The following is a 23149-nucleotide window of genomic DNA, read 5'->3' on the forward strand; positions in this document are numbered from 1 at the left end:
AATCTCATCTCTGCAACGACAAGGTTTCTGTTAATTTGTCCACTGTTTTCTTATCTAAAGTTTGAAACCACTCCTTCCCTGAACTAATATAATGGTAGACAATAACAATAAAACAGAACTGTTCACCGTTAATATGCCATTGCCAGTCTCTTGTTAAGACTCAGTTGGCTAGGGCTGAACCCAGTGATCCTCTGTTGATGCACTCTGCCCATGAGCAATTCCTGAGTAAAGACTATGGGACAACAAACTGATACCTATGTGCTACAGTGAATTTGTTGTGGGTGCATGCCTGTACCTGTATCAAGGCCCACTGAAGTCAGCATGCACCTGAGCCCAGCTCGAAGCCTGCCTGCGCAGGGCTCATCACAGGGTGATGGCACCAACAATACAGTGAAAGCTGAAATAAGGAAAAATCCTGAAATTTCCTAAGACAAATTTGTTTCCTTCCTTAAAGCTACCTCTATCCCGCAGGTGAGTTTTGCTTGTGCTTTGGATAGTCACTTGACAGGTTTCACTGTGTCAATTTGTGTGCATATACATAAGCTGTCTTCAGCTCTCACCATAAGCAGGTATCTTCTGTGCAGAGAGGCAACGTTTACAAAAAGGATATCCATTATCATGGCAAATACAGAGAGAGCAGAAGACAATGTCCTCATCCCTCACTTTTTAACAGAAGAGTGTAACTATATAAGCAGAGTGCCACATCGTGTACCAAATGAAACCTGACATCTCTGCTTTTGAAATACAGCTCTTATTCTTTCCTCTCTAATCACTTAGAATAACATTATTTTTAAACCTTGAGAAAGAATTTCTTGACAGTCTATGTTTGGTTTGTATCTATCATTCCACAGATTCTTTGGCAGCTGATGGCTTGGTTTCACCATTTATAGAACTAAAACTTCATTCTAAAGTTTTGTTGGGTTTTGTCTTTAAATTATGACATGCAGAAGGACAGCCTTCACCTGCTATATTTTCCAAAAAAAAGATACTGTCTCTTTAATGAAAGAAAAGCATCAATATAATGTATTACCGAATGCAAACGCAATAAGGTATAACATATAGCTCTGGTTATGTTATATGACATTTGGCTTAGCAGTATTAACATATTGCACAAAATCTGGATTTTCCCTATTGCAGAAAATAAGACATGAAAGACATGGGAAATTTCTCTCTTCCATATGATCATAAAATAAATATTCTATTTTTCCTTTTTCTTCTCATCAGTCATTGGCAGAAATATTTTAGTATTACTCCTTTGTTAAGCCAGTTCTTTATCATGTATGTATTAGGCATACAGTACAAGGAGAAATGGAACAAGATGGAAGTTGAAAGTGGCAAGATGCAAATTTATTCTGGAAAAAAAGTAATATGTGCACAATATCAAGCATGCTTAGGTTTATGCCAGGAAAACTATTACGAATGAGGAATGGATGGAATGGAATTTTGCATCATACATGATTACATGTTGCTTAACTTCACAGAATAGTCCTCTTCTACTCCTGATGTCCCAGTTGCCACCAAGAGCAACTGCATACCACACTGCTGGAGTGAAAATGGCAACAGACTCCCCAGCAGTAGTCACCTCTGCAACATGAGTCTCTGTTTCAAAAAATTAAAGAGATAGACCTCAAAAAGATAACAGAGAAAATTCACAGACCGTTGAACTGCAGGCACTAACTCCAGGTGGGGAGAGGGAGAGGAGTTTATTACATCTTGTGTAATAATTAAAAGTCTGTAATTGTTTTCTGCTTCATTTTGCCTCAGTTTAATTGGCTACTTTTGCATGTGATGATGTTGTCACTGTTTTTCCTTATGTCTCTCGTATGACACGCGACTGAATGTAGCCTAGCAGTGGAGGAGTCATATTTTTCACTGACACGACTCGAAAACATTTTACTAGAAAAATAAGGGATGAAGGCTGAAAAAGAGCAGGAGAGAAGAAAGAAAATGTCTTAAGTGTAACTCTCTATAATTCACCATGAGGCAAAACAGAAATAATAACTCTTCTTCCTGTGCCATTTCAATCGGGATGAACCAGACTTGCTACTCTATTGGTACAGTGTAAAAATAGATGACAGTGAGTAACGGTGTGAACAAAAAGATGAGAAACATCACAAAAATGGATGTCGGATGGCCTTTGCACAGCAGAGGTAGATAAAAGTTATAACAAACTGTTTACTGACCATGTACACTTACTAGAATTAAGAGGTCAGTTGAACAAGAGCTCACCTAGTTAAGAGCTTTCCCAGTAGTGTGACTCATCAGCTGTTGTACAGTACCAGAGCACTGCCCAGTTATTGCTCCATCACTTTTTAATAACATCTCTGTCCTTTCAAAAGTCTACATTCTACCATTAGTTAAGGCTTTTTCATTTGCATTTCTACATTTTCCCCAATTCTGCATCAATTTAATATAATTAATACATGTGCCTCTAACAGAAAATAAAATAAAAAGCACCATGTTTTAGTGAACAAAATGTAGCATGTGTAAGGAAGGGAAGGGAGGAATTATAGAAACAAACCAGTGCTGAAGAATTTTGCATTAGCTGGTGCTTTTTGTTGCCATGTTTGCACAGGTCATTTTAGGCTCCTCAGTCCAGGCTGTAGTAAAACACTATCAAAACAAATACTTTTGCAAAATATTTGAGCTTTTGCAGCTTAACATGTGCATCTTGAACCGCTTAAGCAGCATGGTCATCTTTTTTTTTTTCTCCAGAATTTAACAGACCATAAAGTGTATACAAAAAAGCATTATGCACCAGTGATTAATTGTTCTTACAACATTAGTATTTATCAAGGGGTATTTCATATCTAGAAAGTAGGTAACTATATTTTATTTCCTAAGAGAACATTTTCTATAGTTTTCCTTCGTCTCCCAGCTACACAGCGAACATCTCTAAAGTGCACTTCCCAAGTGTAGTTAGAGAATAGGAAGGAATGTAAAGTTTTTAAAAACAGCCCTTATTAACTTTTCCTTCCATTGATTCTACTGTAAACTCTAAAAAGCCTTTTTAAAAAGCAAATTCTCATACACTCAGCAGGTGAAATGTTCCCACAAAAGTAAAAAAAATTAAAAATCACCCCAAACAATGAAAAATCAGCAATCATATTACAATCTTTTGTCTTGACTACTCATATCCTGGAATATCCTTACTAGTTTTATTGCACATTTATGAAAATGGTTGTCAATATATTAAAAAAAAAAAGTTTCTTTATCTGTGCTAACACATTCTTGTGCACCCTTAATAGCTAGATTAACTTTCCACAACACGTAGATACTAGAAAAACAATGAACTCAAAACCGAAAAGATTCTTTGTATTGTAGATGCTCAAAGGCTTCTAGTGTAATTTTTTGAGAAAAAAAGACTTGGATTTTGGAAGCTTTTTACTCCCATTCTTCATGAAAGCTGCTGGTTATATGACAGCAGGAGAACTCAAAACGTAATTCACAATGAATGCCAATCCTTCACCTCCAATATGAAGGCTTCCCAACTACTCAACTTGCTGAGCATAACTGGTTTTACATAGCATATCTAAAAAAGGCTGCTCCTGTTCAACTGACCAGTGAGAAAGGACTGGACTTCTTCAAAACGGGTATTGGAGCAACAGTTTGTTATATATTTCTTTACATTTTTTAACTGTCCAATCTCACCTTGTAAGGAGAGCACTTGTTTGTTCAGCTAAAAGGAACCTCCTTCATGCTCGTTTTGGGTTTGCTCAGTCAACTGGTTTGTGCAAGTGGCAGAGGCACACTGGAATTGTGTACCCATTCATTGTGATTACACAGACAGAAGCAAATGTATGTTGTCTGTGACGGGAGAAGGGAAGGGGAAAGGAGATGAATGGCTCCCATGGGTAAGAGGACAGTTAGGTTGTTTTGGTTTTTTTTGTGGTTGGTTTTTTTTTTCGTTTTTTTTCTTCTTTTTTATTTTTTGTTAAATTTTGTTGTTCTTTTTGTGTTTTTTTTTTCTTGTTTGTAGGTTTTTTTGGGTTTTTTTGGTTTTTTGTTTTTTTTTTTGTTTGGGTTTTTTTTGTTTTTTTGCTATGTCATGGAATCATAGCAGTCATTCCTCTAATAGAAACTGACAGGACATAAAAGACAGAACTATCAGATGAACAGACACAATGACTAGAAATATATTGACAGAGAAAAGACTTAATTTAGCTTTGAGAAACTGTCCCAAAAAATAAAATCCTGTATTAACAAGTGCAAAAAACAAACAAAAAAAGAAACTCCAAACATTAAAACACAGTGTATAAAATGGTGTGAGAAATTTAAGTCACAAAACAGCCTTTTAGTCAATAAAAAGCTGTGTTCATGTGTCCTTGTTATTTGGGTAGTGGCCCATTCTTTTCATTTTACCCAAAAGGTCAATCAAGAAGAGATCTGAGGGTAAAGTACTCAGTCCTTGCTATTTTTGACTGAAGCCATTTGGGCCTGTTGTGTTTCTATCATATAAGATGAATCCTTTCTTTTATTCTTCATTGGTTGAATTATCTTCTAAAGTTGTTATGCCCAGTCCTGTTGAGTTCTGTGCTGCTGAGACTGTAAGTACTGTATGTAAGAGCATTAATACAAGAACACACAGTTTAAGTCTGCTGTTACACAGTCTCGATGCTGATGAAACTGTGAGTGATGTCCTGTGACAAATTGTTGAGCCACTTGTTTTTATAGTCCCTTTGGATTGATGATCTGATAATAGTCCCCATCTGACATCACAGCATTCTGGTTCTGCATTGGTTGGATAGTTTTCATAGAGCCCTGCAGGGTAAATACAAGAAAAAACAACCATCAGGCATCAAAAGACGGGCAGAAGCTGGTAGCACAAAGGAACAGTCAATAGGTTAGTCTAAGCTAAGAAATCCACATCTTTGAGAGAGCCTGAGGCCCTCAGAACACTGGCCATTTTGTATAATTAAAGTTGTTGAAGGGATATGCATTATCTAACAGGAAGCAGCATCATAAAATCATTTAACAGAAGTATGACATTGAGCATGGTTGTGTAAAGAAATGGCATTAAAAAGTAATTACTGATGTTTGAATTATAAAGATATTTGAATTCTTCCTTTTTGGGAAGTAACAACTAATCAAACCAGACATTTCCATAAAACTTGAAAGGACCTTGAAATTATTGCTCAGTCTGTGAGCACATACTAGCAATATGCCCACACAAACATATGCATTAAATAACAAATAATTGATACACCTACAATATTGACAATATTGATTGTCAAACTAATACAGGTCAAACAGCTGTACAGGAACAGCTTCAAACAGAATTGTGCAGAGCGTACTTCTTTACCCTACCTCATCTGAGGTGCTTCAGCTGAAGTGCTCTTTTCAGCATATCCCAGAGACGAGAACAATCTTTCCCTGCCATGCATCAATCAGATTGCTTGATATGTCTGACTATACATCCAGGGCCTTTCTGCCTTTGGAACCTTATTGAGTTTCTCAGACTGATCTGATTATGAATTTTTTAACAGTTAGGAATTCCATCATTTCCAAAAGATGCAACTGTCTTTTTGGAAATTGTCAATGCTGTCTGCATTGCTATATAGGACAGTAACATAACCAGAGTATTCAATTTGATTCTTACATATATTTTTTTCTACAAGAACTTAATTAGTCTGTTTAATTAATAGTCACATTCAAGAATCATAGAATCATAGAACAGTTAGAGTTGGAAAGGACAAATACTTTTTCTCAATTGATCATGGAATAAATTTTGCAGTAAATAATTACTCTATGGTAGTGCTAGGTTTCACTAGACAAGAGTCCTATATGTACTGAAATATTAGGGTAAAGATTTTGAAAGCAGATACATAATTGTTATAATTTATAAATTAACTTTACTTCTTGGAACAAGAATTACATTTTGTGTAAAGTATCACAGCAATGATAACATTTTCAGAAAGCAATGTCTATAAGTTTAGGCATAGCATCCTTAGGTCCAAGCATCAGACTGCTTGTATTTTGTGAATAACCTGTAAAAAAAAAGCAGCACACCTTTAAATAAGACAAAACTGAACTCTTTTTTTCCTATTTCTATATTATTGATCTGCAACTAAAAAAGAAAAGCGCATTGGGTATGCTGAGCATGTTAAAATGGAGATTAAACCCAAACTGGCACTCTTTTACATACCTGATACAATAGTCTACCATGTTATGTGTTATCCAAGTAAAGCTACATTTACTTTTTAATTCAACCAAGTTTTTAAAGATACAAGAATGACAACAGCTTGTCTGATTTTCTGTAAAGTCAGGGTTTACTTTGTAGGAAATAAGCCTATTTTTTTGCACCTATGCAGTCAGACACTTAAGGCAGAGCATCAGCACTTGAAAATTATTTATTCTCTATCATATCATCAATGAATGTACTTCATATTTTTTAAGAGATTGTTTTGCATTTTGGAACTTGTGGATAGTTGTTTATTACAAGTATAATAAAGCAGTCTTACTCCTAACTTCATATTTTCTGTGACACATCTTTTGGTGTTTGCTTGCAGAAGTGTGTTTTTAAACATGGTAAAATACAGGAAGTGCCTCCTAAAGCAGGTAATTATATGATCGGTTCTGTGACTGCAGTAGCTCAAACTGTTAGTGGTAATTAAAGAGACACAGAGAATGGTTAATGCTTTGATCCCACTGAGGTTTGTTTACTATTCAGACTATATTTCCTGTCTTTCTTGTTATAGGAAAACTCAGACTTCCCTTGAAATCAAAGCCTATATGTACAAGCTGGGTATCAAAAGGTATTTAAATAGTCCATATGCACTTACTGAATTATAAATAAATTGAAGACAACTCCACATTTAAAGCTGCATTGAACTTGTTCCTTGATGCAAAATTACATTTCATCTTTATTTCAATTCAGCAATTGAATTTAGGTTTTGAAATTGTAGTTACATATTTAATAATAAATTAACTACAGAACCACTATTCACATGACAGTTGCAGAACATTTATATAAATTCAGTCAGAGCTTTTGCACTGAGATAATAAAACTTCATGATTGTGCTTCATCACATAGTTGTTTGAAGCCATAATTATCAGTTTTGGCCCCTTGGATCTAATCAGTTTACTCAGTCAAAGAGTTACAAACCTGTGACTTACCAGAAACCCTGGAAGCCTGGCTACATCAGCCTTGGAAAAACAAGGAGAAAAACCCCTAGTTTGTTCTTTTATAAAAACAATTTATATGGATACAGAGTTTGGGGTAAGAAATCAAAAGGGTATCATCTTTACCCATCAAACCACCAAGGCTTCTTTCTTCCTCTTCTGTCTTTATCGTTCAGTTTGTAGACATCATTACTCTGTATTACTTGGATGTTCAGAAATTGTATTTTTGAGACTGACTTACCAACTGTTACTGGCTCAAAACCTAATTTGCTTTTCCCTTTTCACTTAAAACTCTCTGCTCTGGATCTCCATTTCCCAACTTTTTTCAGCACTCGCCCATATTTCACCAGCAAAAATCTTGGTCCAGGTGGATGTTGATCTTTATCAAAGATCTAGAATTTGCTAGGATACTTTTTGGTATCAAACCATTCTCCAGGCCGATATGCTGTCACTCATGGAGGTCATGAGGATCTCTTTGCTTTTTAACCAGATAGTTTTTTCGCATGTCGATAACATTTTGATGATCAACACAGCAGTTATATCTGTAGGGAATGTGTGCCACTAATGCTGATGAAAGAATTAGGGCTACTCATTTGACTGAGATTATGTTAATGGAGACTTGACTGTGGATAAGCCCCATGTATTCTGCTCAGCTGACTCATACTGGAAGAAAAAGGAGTGACAGCATCAGCTTCATGTTCACTTTCTGCAGAAACAGCTTTGGGGGAAAATCAGCAAACTGCAAATAACCTTTATACAAGAATTAAAAACAAAAGACTGTCTATGCATGCATTGTCTGCTGATCAGCTAGATCACCAGCTAACTCAGGGAACGCTGTGGTTTCTGCCTGAGCACTTTAATTTCATTTGCCCAGGAAGCAGCATGCAAAACAGGTGGTTGCATTTCCACATCTCACCCCAACACTATCAGGATGTGTCATGCTCATAGTTGGATCTGTATCTGTAGCAGTTGGTCTATCTTGGCCTGCTTCTTGATTTCTTTGCTACAGAAAGAGCTATGGAGCCATAGTACTCTGCATCAAAGGAAACTGGTCTGAAAACTGGTCTGGTTGATATATTTGTTGTCATTGATGGGTAAGTATTTTGGAAAGCCACAGAAATAAAACAGACCTTATGGTATGTTATGGTTCTTCCCCATTTTCTTTCTGTAGAACTCTAAACTGTGGTCCTTTTTAGCATAGATTTCTGATTATTTTGAGAGGCATACCAAGCTTCTTGTGCTTAAAGAAAATACCATGAACTAGAAGAAACCAGATAAGCAGATGTGGTATACCAGAAGTTTTGAATACTTCATTTTATTGTGAAAGCCAAAATAAATAATGTCTGCCAAGACTGATCCATCCAGCAGTTACATCATTGTATCAGTGAATGCAAATACTCTGCATGACATTTCTCCTTCTGAAGAATTCTTTCAGAGATTTCAATATTAACATTTTCCAACTACAGAAGGCAAAAGAACACATTAGATATTATACGACTAGATTTCACTGCTTGCTTACATCTGATCTGGAAGCCAGCACTCTTCAGTCTTATCCAGGTGGTCCTCTCAACTTCTCTGTGACACATTATGATGCTTCTGTCTAAGCATGTATTTTATACCCTTCATATTATAAAAAGTAATAAAATGAAATATAGAAGAAGGTTTAAAGATAAATTATTCTTTAGTTGAGCAGATTTTTCTTAAACTGGTGAATACGGCTGTTCAGCTCTTTTGAAAAGGCTAATTTACTCAGACTCGACTCCAGTTGTTGAAGGAGATCTGGGTTGATGTAGGTTGGTTGGTTGTTTATTTTTTTTTAACACTGTATGTTGGTTATTTCAGACAGTTGCCCCTGGAACATTTTCCTGTCTGTATGTGTCCACATTTACGAAAAATACATTGTGTTTCCTCACCATGAATGGATTTTTTTTTCCCCCTGAAATATGTAGAGGACCAAATTCCTCCTGCAGTTGTAAATCAATATTATAACTATAAAACTGACTGAGCTGCTGCAAGTCAGAAAAATAAATGAGTAGCTGACTCTCAAGGTTATATAATGAACCTTTTTAGATCTGCTGAGATACAGGATGAGGGTAAGATAACTTGATGCTTGCAAGCTTTTGGCTTTCCGTACCCACACCCCCTTCCTCTTTTGCTTCTATTATGTACAATTTTTTATCAAAAAGATTTATTACTGTGATATGATAGGAGTCATACATATATAAGTACTGTGTTATCAGAGAAAGTTCAGGGATATGAATAGGTTAATTGTCTGTATTGTTTTTATAGGAGAAGAACATTTGCAGCTAATAAACTTACTTATTCATGGGAAAGCCCCAACATTCAAGACTAGAAAAGCACTAAACTCAAAAAGATGAGCTATTAGATTGACAGATTCTGCTTGTAAAACCATGTCAAATTTTCCTTGCAGTAACTATTTCCACAGTAACTATTTCCACAGTAACTATTTAAACCATGCTTGTCAAACATAAATGGGATTTGTCCTGCTAGCTGTGTTAGCTTAGTATTTTGATATTTTAGGACCTACTAAGAGGTGTAGGCAGGAGGCAAATGACACATAATTATGAGTTATTTTTAGAGTAAGAATTTGGATCAAGTATATACTTTTTTGTCTGAGTTTGCCAAGAACAACATAAAGTGAATAGCACTCAGAGATTTTCTCTTCTTGAATTGTTCTGCAAATAAAAGATAGATTGTGAATCATTCCATATATCACATTTTCTTGAGGAAACTGCTTTTCAAATTGCACTGGAATCAGGGCATCTGTTTTGAAAGAGACACTCTATAGCTAAACCTACTAGTGAAACCCAGACACATATCTGCCTCTTGAGAGGAAGCTGCAGTTTAAAGAATTGTTCCCAATACCTTTGTTGAGCTTTGTTAAACAACAAACTCCTCGTACAGGTTGTTGAGAATTCTCTGTAATAATTCTCACTACGCCCTTAGAAACATTAGTGTTTGCTAGAAGCATGACTGACAGTTTTATTTCTGGTGAATATTCTTTACTCTGAAGGAGGAGGAGTTTCTGAGGAAGTGTTACTTTGCATGGACCACATAAGCATATGTTACTGATATTTGCCAAAAACTGATGCATGGGAGAATATTTACATTATGCATTCCAAGCCACCGGGTATATTAATCAGAACACATGAAATTAGGACCCTAAATTAGTATGAACTGAAGGGAAACATGAGTGAGTCAAAGCACCTGAATCACCTGCCTGCTCAGCTCCTCTGTCTTTTTGCTTTCTCCTTCCACAATGAAAAGTATCAGAAGCCTGTTCAGCACAGGAGAGGAGACAAATTTGATTTTCCTCCTGGTGGCAGAAGACTCATTCTGATGACACTGCTTTTAGGAAGTACCAGAGTGCTGTGCTGGTTTTGGAACAAGCTAATGCAACACATCTCTGCCTTGTTGCTGCTCACCACATTTCCTTTGTTTCCTTCACAGAGGAACTTAGGTGCTCTATTAAATTCCATGACAAAAAGAGTAAAGAGTGTGAGCAAGTGGCTGGAATTTCCTGCCTGATACTTGCTGCTGGGTGATGGCCCTGTTGTGCCAGAAGGCACAAGAGGCCATAAATCTTGGTCAATACAAAGAAGGAGCTTAGCAACACAGCAAGCTCTAGTTCAGCATTCCGAAGTAGTCCAGACTTGGCACATGGACAGCAGTTTTGGGATTATTCTCCCAGAAACCAGAATAGGCTATGTCCGTATTAACAAGTAGTCTGGGGCAAGAGAAGATATGTAGGATGAAACAGCTGGTGCTGAGTATCTTGTGTCAACTCTAAAGGCATTTTAAGGATTTTTAACTCACTCTAGCTCTAGTCTAATTCTGTAGGTCAAAATGTGCATTAGCATTTGGGACATGCTAGGTATGTTCCAGTAGCACATCTCCTGGTTGTTTAATCCAAAGGAACCCAGTTCAAATCCTCCAAGACCTCTCCCCAGTGCAAGTTAAACAACAAGAAGTATGAACAGGAGATTTGCTTCAAAAGTACACTCCTGAACTAGATCACTAATGTGGATGCAATTGCAGTATTGGTGTTGATGTCATATCCTGGAAGGGCCATGTGCGGGGAGAGGTCATCTCTTTGAGTATTCTGCTGCTCATTTGGTGGAAACTGAGCTCTCATGTTTTTTAGGTTAAGCAAACTTCAGGCCTAAATGGATTGGTTGTGAAGAAAACGTTCATGCCTCCTGTTACCAGTCTCTGTTTCCACTGGGAGATGGCAGCAAGCCAAACAGAAACAGTTCATGGGCTGGACCAGTCGCCAAGCCAGCTGCTGGACCACATTACTTTGGAAGGCAAGGGAAAAGCAGGAGTTGTGAATTATTACCAGTCTCTTTCCAGTGCTTTGTACAAAGAGTCATACATCTTTCATCTCTCTTTTCACACTCAATGTGAACAAAATCTTCCACTTGTTCTATTCACACTGGGAGAAAAGAGGAAAAGATGACTACATCTATGAAAGAAAACAATCTATCTGCTATGACGCTATTTTCATAGGAATCACAATTAAAACCTTTGACCTAGAACTTTGCGTGGGACTCATTCATTGCAATCTGACATGTGGGTATGTATGTCTGAACACTATTATTATCTCTCTTAAATAAGATTCTGCTTTGTATGGGCAATTCTAGACATCTGAGCTGCAGAAAGAAACATTAGATGAAACTTAACTCATATGGATATAAACTCCAAAGGTCTAAACTGAAAGCAACCATTCAATTTTAATGAGTATGAAAAACAGTATGTTCCAGAACACTGTCTGATGGAAAGACCAACATTTTTCTTCTATTCCTAGAAGAAAGTGGGGAGAGTGGAACACAAATTCTTTCTAGCTAACCGCATGTTTCTGTAATCAGAACCAAACTGTGATTCTGATTGTTTTGATTAATCTCCCAAGTACTTTCTTTTGTGATGCAGTTGACCCACATCCTTACATGCATTTCTACACAAGATAAGTTCCAGTGATCCACAACTAGTGTTGCATTCCCTCTCCTTTTCCCACTGTCTACTTTTGTTGCAGGTAATCAAGTAAGATATTCTCAGGCTAGAATGTCTTCTTATATCAGTCCTCAAGAATTTCCAAGAAGTCTTTATTAATCCATGGTATAAACTACTTTTTTTAATGTTGCCAAAGAAAACAACTGAAAAATTTCTTGGCTAAAATTAGACAGTCCCATGCTGTGTTTTCATCATGTGAGCCTTCTTAGAATGGTCCTTGTTATTATTTCTTTTTGTTCTTATTCCTTTTCACAACCTCCAGTACTTTTTTGTTTTGCTTTGTTTTTACAGCATCCAACCTTGAGAAAATTCTGTTCTGAAAGCAAAAAACCCAAGTCTGTGGGTTCTCTGCCCACTGATGCCAGCATGCGCCTGCCTACTGCTGTGGTGGAAGAGGGCTAGCAAGGGGAGGCAGTGGCTTGGTACTGCTGCAGCAGCTCCTAGTGCCACCAGTGACATGGAGCCACACCAGTCTCTTACTCAGCTGCAACTGAAAAATGACATGTAACGTTCACACATCCTGCACTCTGTGCTGTAGTCAACATCAAATAAAACTGGTTATCACCAGTACCCTTTTTCCTATTACTTGCCTTCCGCAGTATATTGAAATGTTTTATAGAAGTCGATCTTCTGTCTTTCCATTAGCCTCAGTCTCTACCGGACCTTAGAGGAAATAGTCTGTTACCATGGAGAAGAGGAAGGAAAGCCCTTATTATAAAATTGTTGCTTCTGAAACATTATTAAAGAAAATCAGAATCCACAAATTCTTGATGTTTCTCAGATAAGTCATCCTGTTTAGGGGGGCTCCTTTATTTTCTCCAGAAACTATTTTCTAATTAATAGTTTTTCTTAGCTAGCTAGATAGTCTTTCGTTAGTTTCATTGAGGAAAAGAATATCGCACCAACATAACCCCATTCAGTTCCTGCTGGGCTTCTCTGAAAATGTAAGTGAAAATTTCAAAAAATGACTGGTAGCTTTTCTCTCCATGGGATACCATCAGAGTCAGGAGCAGCAGGGATATTCAAGAGTAATTTCAATGAGTGACAGGCTGTGACAGAATGCTGTTCATGAGGAATACCTGAACATAAAGTTTGCTCCTGCTTTGTTTCCTGTAGCAGAGCTCAATGGTGATCAGCTTCATAGTGAAGTTAGATCAACTGGAGACAGCAGACAACCAGCTATAAGACTTAAATACCAAATAGATATATCTTTGATCTGACTCTTCTGGGTTTTGCCAATGAATTTCACAAATGACAGGAAGAGCAGAAATCCTAGAACATGTCTGCCAAACACGAGCTCACAGAGAGAGCAGCAGAAGAGGTTCCTCAAGACAAGGGTGACCTGCTTTCAGTTGCTTTACTGCAAAAGGAATTCAAGTTAACTGTCAAGCCACAAGCCATGTTGAGGTAGAGTATTTTTTCTGCTGTTGAACTCACTGTACTGTTTTCACTAAGCTGCAGAGAAATTTAATTCTTTAGTCCCACAGCAGCTATTAGTCTAATACCCTGTTTAGCAGAAGGAAGTCCCCTTATACAGAGCTGCAGAGGTTGACCATGGGCCTTTATTCTGGACAAAGTTTGAATTGCAGCCCTGTACTTCTCAGCATCATCTCTTGCCCACAACTGCCTAGCGTCAGAATGCTGACTCCTATGGGTCCATGAATACAAGCTCTGCTCTCTTGATGCTGAGGGTCTTGACTTAAGAGAACAAAAAGTTCAATCAAATATTAGTGGACTGCTTAGATGAGATTGAGGTTTCCCTGATTTTAAGTGTCTGCAATAAGACTTTGGTGACTAATAGCAGCTACAGCAAACAAGAGAGCAGCCAGCACTGTTAGCAGAGCATAGAGAGCTAGTCAGCTCGCCAGGTGCAGATGCCTACTTAGACTGAATTAAACAGCTCTACTGACTACACCAGATCTTCAGTGACCCTACTGAGAACTTAATCACAGTTTATGCTACTAATACCTGGAGTAAAATGAGTTTAATCCTTTGCAAAATCTGCTTTTCATCCCAAACTGAGATATTAACTAAGTAATCCTTGCAAGGTCATCTATTTTATGTGTCTTAGGAATGAATTTGGACTTGGAGATAAAATAGAAAAAATGAAGATGTGGATATGTATTTCCTAAGAGATTTTCTGAAATAATTACAAATATGATTTTGTTTATTGTTGGTTTATTCTTCGCCACTATGTATGTATATGTATACACACATGTACATACATGCATGTATACGCATATATATTGTATACATGTTGTAAATAAAAATGTCCTAATCTTCTCACTTCAGCTTTTACTGTCCTATTTTAAACTGGAAAATATCACTCATTTGCTTATGATGTAGGCACATTGGAAGGCATATTTATGAAATGCACTGAAGTGTTAAGTACATTACGTTATGGATGACTACCAAATTGTAACTCAGGATACAATTCATTATATTGTCTTTTGCACATGGATGAATATTGCTCAGTTGTGTGCAATAGACTACCAGAACCTCCGTAAATCCAAACACAGTTATAAGGTGAAGTGAGTTACCACAAACATTTATGGGGTTATATATTTTACTCTGCTTTTAAGTAGCTTACCATGGGCAACTGATTTTGTATCAAGGTTTACAGTGCAGCCCTAATTTAATGTTGAAGATGTCTAATTTCAGATATTTGGATCAGGATGTCAAAAGATCTAAGTGTTGAAGTGCCTTTTTACTGATTCAGTGGGAATAAGTTGCCTGAATATCATCAAGATTCTCAGGCGATACTCTAGACACTGGAAAGCTGCAGATAGCATGGATATAAGCTGAAGTTTTGTGAGGATGTCTCTCAGCCAGTCCTGAAAAAAGTGTGTGAGGCACCTGAGATGTACTAAAGCTACTTCTTGCCTACTATGTCCTCCCTGGTTGGATCATTCTGAGATAGTGTTTGAGCAGAATGGAATGTTAAATGAACCAAACCATTTTATAAATGCGTAGACCTATATTAGCAATACCTTTAAAAATTACTCACAGAATATAAAAAGACTCAAGAAGAGACCAAAAGATCAGCTTTTTACAGGTGAAGAACTAATTCTTAAAATTCTTTGCTAGTGACAGCCCTTTTCTTTAGACATTTACTTTCAAAGTGCTGCATAGTTTTGATGGCTACACCTCAGAATCTTTGTTTATTTAACTTAAGAAGGCAGGTGAACAAAGATGAATATACTAAAAACTGGACTTGCCTTTTTCCTTTTTTCTGAATATTGCATGACACAGAGCTACTCTTCTCCGAGCACTGCATGATACGGAGCAATAAAACTCTTCCACTAAATTATTAAGCATAAAAAACCCCACACCAGAACCAATTTATTCTAGTAAGTTTGTTTTGTAAAGTTAATGACTATGGCAAGCTGTAGCATAAATGTGCATTACTAAATCTGGGCTCAAATCCTACCACCTCTGATAGGTGAGGTGTGCTCACCTGTATTTGTGACAGGGAATACCTTCAGGTTCTCATAGTTCTAATGGAAGAAACATTATCCACACTCTCCTATACATATAGACTTATGAAAACAAGTGAAATTAGCTTTCTATACTATACCTGTACAGATGAAACTTGATAGTCCTCCATAGATGACATCATCATTGTCTGGTAATATAAAGGGACACCTTGTCTGAACCTCCAAACAGTATTGCTTGCAAGGAATTCTGTTGCTGCAGTGAAACTGTGTGACTTCAAAATACTGGGAACAGAGCCAGGCTTTGTAGACAGTCTGGAAAAAGAGAAGAACCAGAGGTATAGATGGATGACAATAGCACTGCCATTATTAGAACATATGGTACTGTACACCTACATTAATGCTGCTTCTAAGTAAATTTTGAGAGAATATCACCTGAGTAAAACATACTCTAAACTTTTGACTATCTTCCCACTTCAAAAATTAAAATTTCATCCAAGTCATTCAAAAGTAGTAGTCAAGACTAAGTTTATGCTGTTATTTTATCTTTGTTTGTAAACAAGTATGTCTCTTAGATGCACTTTTTTACTAGACACATGCACACATGCCACAGCCCCCTCTTCCTGTATCATATAAAAACTGAGATCCTAACCTCATTTGAAGCAGGTCTGAGAAAAAATTCTGAAAGTGCAAGTAAGAGCTTAAAACTGGGCTCAGGCCAGCTCTGCTCTTTATATCATCTAGAGCTAAGCTATCAGGTTGCAATAGATGGTGCTGCTTCCCTTCAAATAAAACCTTATCAGTCCTCAGTACAAACACGTTTCCTGATCACTGACAGCTGCAGCCTAGGGAAAAAAACTGCAACAGTGAGGACTGCTCTCTACATTTGAAAACCAAAAGGTACACATTAAAGATGCTGTCATCTGATCCCGTGTAGGCATGGCTGCAGGATCTATGATTATTACAATGATTACCATCATTTAAACAGAAAAGCAAAATAAACACGTAAATTTATGTTTCTTTTGCTTAGTTTTCTTCTGATCAGTGGTCTCTGTCATAAGGATTAAACTAGTATTTCGGACACAGAAAAGTTTCACATCTGATCACACAAAAATAGATTTCACACTAGGCTATGAAGATGATGAAAAATCTTTGAGGCTGACTACAGAGAGAGTTTTGTTTGCTTCCCATTTTTTTTCCACTTATCTGTTTTGAAGTACATTAGTTACCAGCTAGATACTTGCTATCTAGGTTGCTATACAAGAAAAATTTCCTTTTTGTATTCGTTCAGAATATCTGAAAATCTTAGTATCTACCTTTCCTTTATCCCAGGCTGAAAAGCAATACAGTCAACTGATTATTTGCCTTCTTCCTAGACCTGTTTTCAATAAAAAAGGGAAGAGATTTCATTTTTTTAAGCACTGAAACTCCAAAACCTGACACCTGAAAAGAGCAATCTAGCTGAGAGTTTGGTTTCATTTCAGCAGGTTTCATCTCATCAGTTATAATTTTATTCATGTAAATAGCAGCTTAAATTGTATAATTAATTTAAATGTATTAGTCCCAGAATCACAAAACTTTTATCTTCCCTTGCTTGCAATGGTGACAGTTATGGTTAAGGTTGCCAGGTGATGAAGTGAAGCCTTTATCACTAATCTATGTTTTGTGAGTATCTCTTTATAATAGCTTTTGTGCATTCTGTAGAACATGATTTTTTTTTTATTACCGATTCAATTTTAGTTGCTTACAAAGCTTTCTTTCCACAATAAATGATTAATGAGAAGGAAGACTAGGCAATGTGTGTACTTTTTGCTTTTGAATAAACTTCTAAAGAGCAAGTGGTTTTCCCAGTGTTGACTAGATCTCCCACTACACCTTTAATGCTTCAGCTCCTATATTGACAATTGCAACAATAAAAGAAATAAAGTAATTGTTTTTCTATTTTTAGTTAGTTAGCGTCGTCTACTGGTCTGACACAAATGTTGTGCCTAGTAACAGATAAATATTCATAGGTGTTCCTTCCTGATCACTAGTGCTGTACACCTGTTTAGTATGAACACACCTGCTTAGTATGAATACGTTCTCTTCATAGACTGGATCTAAGAGTAGTAAGGTTTTTTATGAATATATTTGAAAACATATATCAGTTATAGGAAGCATATTGAACAGCAACCATGCCTGTAATAAGGAAATGAGCAAACTCATGTATTTACTTAAGCAAGACAGAAAATAAATGTTTATTGAAAAGCAGAAGTAAATAATGCAATCATAGGTTTAATTTCAGTATGTTTTCTTCTGTGAACATTTTCGTACACATCATCTTCCCGAGTTTTCAGCTTTGGCTCAAAACTGTGTTTGAACTCATGAGTATACCTGCTCCTGAAATCTGTTTATCACATTACTGTCTTCAACTCTGTAGATGTGTAGATGTGCTACCCAAGAGGGAGTACAGAAGCGTTAAGAACTGATCTCATATTTGTGCATACGACTAACTAACTGCTCAGCAGCCTTTCCATGAGACCCATAGCTGACCAAACTGAGTAAGTAGATTAAGAGCAGGTTTATTTTATTTCAGAGATAGTGAAAGGTGACTTCTTTAGCTTAAATATTAGAAGTCCATGATTTGGAAATGAAATGTATTGAAATTTCTAAGAAAATGTCTTAATAGAAAAGTAGATATTATGTCCTTCTAATACCCCAGAAAATAGAAGGTTTGTCACAGAATTCTATATCTCCTAGCAAATTCCAAATACTGATTTCCAGAATCTTAAAACATGCACTGTACAACAAAGACTGAAACTATAAATGAAAGTATATATAGGCTTGTATTTTCAGTACAACTTCTGCTACATATTATGGTCTTTTGTATGTGTTCATAGACACGTAAAATCATAGAATGGTTTGGATTGGAAGGGACCTTAAAGATCACCTAGTTACAATTGCCTGCTGTGGGCAGGGACACCTTCCAGGCTGGTTAAAGCCCCATCCAACCCATCCAACCTGTTCTTGAACACTGCCAGGGGTGGGTCATCCCTGTGTCAGTGTCTCATCACCTTCACAGTAAAGAATTTGTTCCTTATATCTAAACCTACTCTTTTTTAGATTAAAGCCATTACCTTCTCCCATTACTACTTGCTCTTATAAAAAGCCCCTTCCCAGTCTTCTTGTAGGTCCCATTTAGATACTGGAAGGCTGCTTTAAGGTCTCCCTGGAGCCTTCTCTTCTCCGGGCTGAACAACCCAACTCTCTCAGCCTGTCATCATAGGAGAGGTGCTCCAGCCCCCTGATCATCTTTGTATCTCTTATCTACAGTATGCATACAATGCAGGAAAAGAATTAAAATGGTCTTCTGTTTTCAGCTGGTTCGGGAGATGACAAACCTTTGAAAAATTATAGTTGCTAATAGAATTTTGACAGACTGATCTCAAAGAATGTAAAAACACATGTTTTTTCATTGGTTTTGGTTTTACACTTTTTTTGCAAAAGAAAAAACCCAGATAAATTGTATTATTGATGCATTATGGTAACCACATACAGTAAATAACTGTATATATCTAAATATTTCATCTTTTTATCATCAACAGAACTTTGGGCATTTTATATTTGAAAGAGATATGGTCCTGGCTATTAGATAAGACACTATGATGGAAAGATATGATTATATAAGAATAAGCACATCTTTCGTGTACAGAAGCATATCTACAAAGTCTCAGCAGGGTTCAGTGGCAATTTTGCTCACCGAAATAAATTAAAAATACACTACCTTGTTCCTGTGGGAAACAAAAAAAAACCTAAAACAAACCATTGTTGAAAATGTGCACCAGCCAGTGCTGGTGTCATATATCTGTATTCACATACATGAGTGCCTTCCAGAATGATCACGTTAAAAATCTTCTTGGTATTTATAAATGATTAATAATGTCATGACAAAATATATTATTAATTCGACAGATGAATTCATTATTTGGCATTCATTTTATTTCTACAACTTTCAAGTCAATGTCTGGAAGCAGAAAAAATATTTTATGACTTCTGTGGCTAAGCACCCAACACAAATAACCAGCTTCAGCAGTTTAAGGACTCTGGATTAACGCTTCATAAACAAACCAGACACTAAATTGCATTTGCCTGTCAAATCTTACAGATAATAATGGATTCAGAATTAAAGGGAAGAAAGCAAGGTTGTGTATGGAGAATTTTGAGAAAATAAAAGAGCACAGTGTGCTCTTTTTCTCTCAGGACATTAGGAAGAACACCTATTTTTGTCTCTTTGTGGGGAATAGCAGTCCAGCTATTGTTGCTTTTTAGGGTACTCTGTGTCTCATATCACACATGAGGTTAGACAGTGTTTCAGAGTTATTCTTTCCGGTGTTGAAAGGCAATCAGACAGAAGTATAGGCAATATGGTTACATTATTTGCCTAGATAGGGGCCAGTGGCTGCTGCCAGCAATGTGTACAGTATCACCAGGTGGAATAGTACACGACCACAGCCCTTGCCATTACCATAGATGACTCGTAACTGGCTGTGTGAGTGCATAAAACTAATTTGAATTGTATGACCAGAATTTACTAACGCTGCAAAAATGATGGGAAGATAAAGTTGTATTTACTATGCATATACACCCACAGTCTTTTTCCCTCCCCCTCTTATTCTCACTCACTCATAACATGCACAATATATGATTCTAAATAACCTGATTTCTGTCAAGACAGATTGACTATGTAGCCTGAATCACATGAGTCAGACTGCATGAGATGTATCAGTAGAGCAGAATGGAAAAGCTCAACCAGTTTCATTCTCTACAGCTGTCAGTTCTTCATAGTTTTCAAGATATAAATTCAGCTCTCTTCTGCCCCTTTCCCTGTTTTTCCTGGCTGCCTTTGCCATCACAATTTTTGATGAACAGTAAAATTTCCAGGAATTGCTTACTTTAATTATTCTACCTGAAAATGACTTTTTTTTTCCCCTCACTGAACAAAAAATTGATGTTACTGTCTGGATTGTCAAAATAATAACACAAAAGGAAACCTAGAAATCATCAAATACTGTGTAGATGTGGAGGATGGTGGGAGGGAAAGAAAGTAGGAAGAAAGAAGTCACAACAGAAGCTCTCTCTTCCAAAATGGTAAACCTTCTGAAACAAAAGAAATTTTAACTCTTTGCACAGATGCTTTAAAACCATATGCATGAAAAGGAAGTCTTCAAATGGAGAACAACTTAATAATTTAACCTACCAGTTGAAACAGCAGAGGCCCCTCATGAATTTCAGAGGCATTCTTTCATTGACATTTTCAGTCATCCAGTAAATTGTACCTTACTGGGATAAAGGAATTAACAATATTGCCTTGACAGTCTGGTATGATTCCAACTCAAGTTCTCCTAAAGCTTGTGAGTATCTTGAGCTAAATTCTGCAGTCTTTATATATACTGAGGAATACTTAAGGCTGTGACTGATTAATCAATTGAATTCTCCAAGAATATTAATACAATAACTTATCACATAAGCTGAGCTTTTTCAGCAGAACTGAAAACAGAAATATTCATTAAAAAGCTTTCATTAAAAAAAAAAAACCACAAACATCTGGGTTGCAGAATAGCGTTGTGGCCTTCAAGTTTTGCTCTGTTTTAAACTAGTGGTCCCCAGCCCATGCTATTTCTTTGACAACAGTAAATAAGCTGCGCATGGAGAGCAAAATCTCCTGTCAGCCTGTTTTAGCATGTAATTTTCTGTAAGCAAAAGTAACCTTAAAGATTCTAGTTTGCAGCACACTGTCTATATGCAGCAGGTGATGTCTAATCTCGGCCTGATTCATAGATTTAGAATGTATGAACTATTTAAAGGCATTACATGTGCACTTAAAATTAGAGCATATGTTTAAATCCCATGGTTTGACTTTTTTTTGAGTTTGGGTGAATTGTTGTCTCTGGTATTCTATGACATTATCACAATCATAATGTTGTCTCTTCTAAGGTTTCGGTTACATTTTTAGTATCTACTTCAGTAAACTTCTTTTACTTCATTTTAGTCTGTTTTAGTGTCCCATAATCTTAAAGGGCAGGGTCACCTGGAGTAAGGGAGTTTAAAATAGTATTAGTTCTTTTCATGAGCTGAGATGCTGTCAATAATAGTTGGAGAAAAGCTACGGGCAAAGCCTGGAAAACCTTCTCAGCCTTTACTTACCCAAATAAAGATATCCACTCATTCATACAAAACTGTGCTTGAACATTGCCTGAATATATCAGACAATATAGATAGGAAATAAGGGGACAAGATCTTGCAATTATGAGTTTCATGCCAGCAATGAGGGACCTCAGAAGAGCATGCTTATTTCTTCCCATGATAAAGCTTTTGCTGTAAAATTCACCCTAAATCTTATTCATATTGTACAGCAGAGAAGTAATAGCTACTTTCTCTGTAGTGCAACCTCTAAAAGGCTTTTTATATTTGGATCACCAGGGTATTACGAGTTGGTTTGAGTGACAATGCGTCTTTAGGAGACACTTGGGTCAATCTCAGTGTGCATCAGGACCTGCGGTATCATGCTGTACAAGCAAAGATGTCTTTTAGATAGCTTACAAGTGTATTTTATATAAACTACAGAACCGAAATATAGATGGCTAACTGGTACAAGACCTGATTAAGTCTGACAAGGGCAGTGTTACAAATGTGAACTCCCCCAGGAACTTTGTCAGTTTTGAGCAGTAAAGTCTGTCTGACTTGAGGAAAACTGCCTTTTGCATGTGTACTAACAGAATAAAAGTCAGTTCTTACAGGAAGCCTTCTGCCCATGAGAGCTGTGGGACTTCTGGTGGCATTTCTCTTCTACTGGCCTTCATTACCAGTCTCATTTGGAAACTGTGAACAGCCTCAGGATAGGACTGACTAAGCATATAAATAGTGACTGGATAGGAAGGATCAATCCTCCATAAGGTATCTTTACCAATGAGAGTCAGTGGCACAATCAGGTGATAAAATTCTTCATTACATGCAGTAGAAAACATGTAATAAGTGGCTTTGAAGTATCTGGGTTGCTGCAAATAAGGTATTTCACAGGAACAGGTTTTCAATAAACAGATGTTGTTTTTTTTTTTAAAGTTATTAATTTTATTTCGACACTATTAGAATAAAATAATTTTGACTGAGGGAATATTTCTCAATAAGGTTCAAACACTTCTTTCCAAATAAAGTACTTTCATTCTATTTATACAGCCAAACACTGCTCAAACTATTCACTTAAATACACATCACACCTTTGTATTTTGTTACATTAATATTGACTCAAAGCTGTTCCTCTTTTTAGAAAAATTGCTTTGTACATGCACAGACCCCCACACTCATCCCTGACATTTGTTTTTTGTCTGGGGAATTCTAATTTTGGTTTTGAGTTATTTTTTTTAATTTGATCCCAAATGAACACAGATTAACAATTTCAGCTTTCTGTAGAACAGACATTATATGTTCCAGTAATTCCATTCTCTGTGCAATTTTTAAATTCTTTGTGTTAAAAGATTGCATTAGGAAATGAGAATGTCTGTTTCACATTATGGAAACTTATGCCT

The 23149-nt window shown here is 36.6% G+C and overlaps 1 protein-coding gene across 1 annotated transcript in view; it reads right to left on the minus strand.

The window, feature by feature from the left end:
• Positions 1–4020: 4020 nt before the first annotated feature.
• LOC130594443 (NALCN channel auxiliary factor 1-like) overlaps positions 4021–23149 on the minus strand; it is a 160251-nt gene continuing 141122 nt past the window's right edge. The window contains exons 2-3 of the mRNA XM_057400326.1: positions 15731–15902; positions 4021–4761 (exon numbers count right to left, since the gene is read on the minus strand). Coding sequence (XP_057256309.1) covers positions 4475–4761; positions 15731–15902 — 459 coding nt within the window. The 3' untranslated portion in view covers positions 4021–4474. The remainder of the gene's footprint in view (positions 4762–15730; positions 15903–23149) is intronic.

The sequence above is a fragment of the Pezoporus wallicus genome, unplaced genomic scaffold (genome assembly GCF_028554395.1).
Source record: "Pezoporus wallicus isolate ANWC-B61680 ecotype Strahan unplaced genomic scaffold, APGP_CSIRO_Pwel_v1 contig_6846, whole genome shotgun sequence".
NCBI lineage: Eukaryota > Metazoa > Chordata > Aves > Psittaciformes > Psittacidae > Pezoporus > Pezoporus wallicus.